Genomic DNA, 1016 nt, shown 5'->3' on the forward strand with positions numbered 1-1016 from the left:
TCTTCTGCCGCTCCCTCTGCTTCAGCTCCTCTTGCTCCTGAGCAGAAAACACATCCACACACATCAAACTCAGCGCTCGCAACACGTACCAATAAAACTGACAGACAAAGATCACGGATCCAAAACACGAGATCTGAAGGATGGAAACCGACAATGAGCGGCTGCTGAAGCCTGAACCCTCCGGACTCTCATTGATTTATTCATTTTTATTTTACTGCACGTTAAAACCTCTTCCAGGATAACCTGTTGTCTTCCAGGTATTCCAGGGAAGGTCCTCTAACATCCTGGAAACGTGGCCAGGCTCCTACTTTCAGCTTTAAGCCGTGGGAGTGGCTAGACTCAGGTTCAGTGACATCAGTGAGCGTCCTCAGACTAACTGTGGTGCAGGTGCAGGTGCAGGTGCAGGTGCTACCTGTCTGCGGCTGCTGATGTGGTTGGCGGCGGCCTCCAGGTCTCCCTGACAGGCTCTGAGTCCCAGCCGAGCTTCTCTCTCAGAGAAACCCAGAGCCATCAGCTGGGCCATTTTCTCTGAGTCCAGACACAGACGGCTGAACAGAGACTCCACCTGCACACACACACACCACACACACACACAGTCATCAGTCATGTGTGTTGTGCAGAGTGTGTGTGTGTGTGTGTGTGTGTGTGTGTGTGTGTGTGTATGAACCTTGGACAGCTGCTGCTGAGCCTGACCATCGTTTCCCTCCAGGTAGGAGAGGAGACTCTGGAGGAGATACAGCCGCAGAAACAACACCTCCTCTCTGCCTGTGTTACCCTGACAACACACACACACACACACACACATCAGGTTAAAACGTCTCAAGTTTAACATTTCAAAATAAAACAAGATTGCTGTTGTAAACGTGTGAACAGTTCACCTTGATCATGCGCAGCCTCTCGCGCTGTTCTCCGTAACACTGCAGGAAACAGTCCTCGGCTCTCCGCAGGCGGCTCTTGCCGTCGTCCAGACAGGACAGAGCCTCCAGCGCTCGGTAACACCACACGATGTCCAGCTG

General features: G+C 52.3%; 1 protein-coding gene across 1 annotated transcript in view; it reads right to left on the reverse strand.

The window, feature by feature from the left end:
• Window position 1: 1 nt before the first annotated feature.
• The window catches only part of LOC111647266 (NEDD8 ultimate buster 1-like), a gene marked incomplete at its 3' end in the record, with an annotated part of 5079 nt that continues 4064 nt past the window's right edge, over window positions 2–1016 (reverse strand). The window contains exons 9-12 of the mRNA XM_087171329.1: window positions 879–1013; window positions 668–775; window positions 413–565; window positions 2–37 (exon numbers count right to left, since the gene is read on the reverse strand). Of these exons, the coding sequence (XP_087027455.1) occupies window positions 2–37; window positions 413–565; window positions 668–775; window positions 879–1013 (432 nt within the window). The remainder of the gene's footprint in view (window positions 38–412; window positions 566–667; window positions 776–878; window positions 1014–1016) is intronic.

Source organism: Seriola lalandi, unplaced genomic scaffold, assembly GCF_002814215.2.
Source record: "Seriola lalandi dorsalis isolate HSWRI2012SDOR001 ecotype SW California unplaced genomic scaffold, Sedor1 jcf7180002054984, whole genome shotgun sequence".
Lineage (NCBI taxonomy): Eukaryota > Metazoa > Chordata > Actinopteri > Carangiformes > Carangidae > Seriola > Seriola lalandi.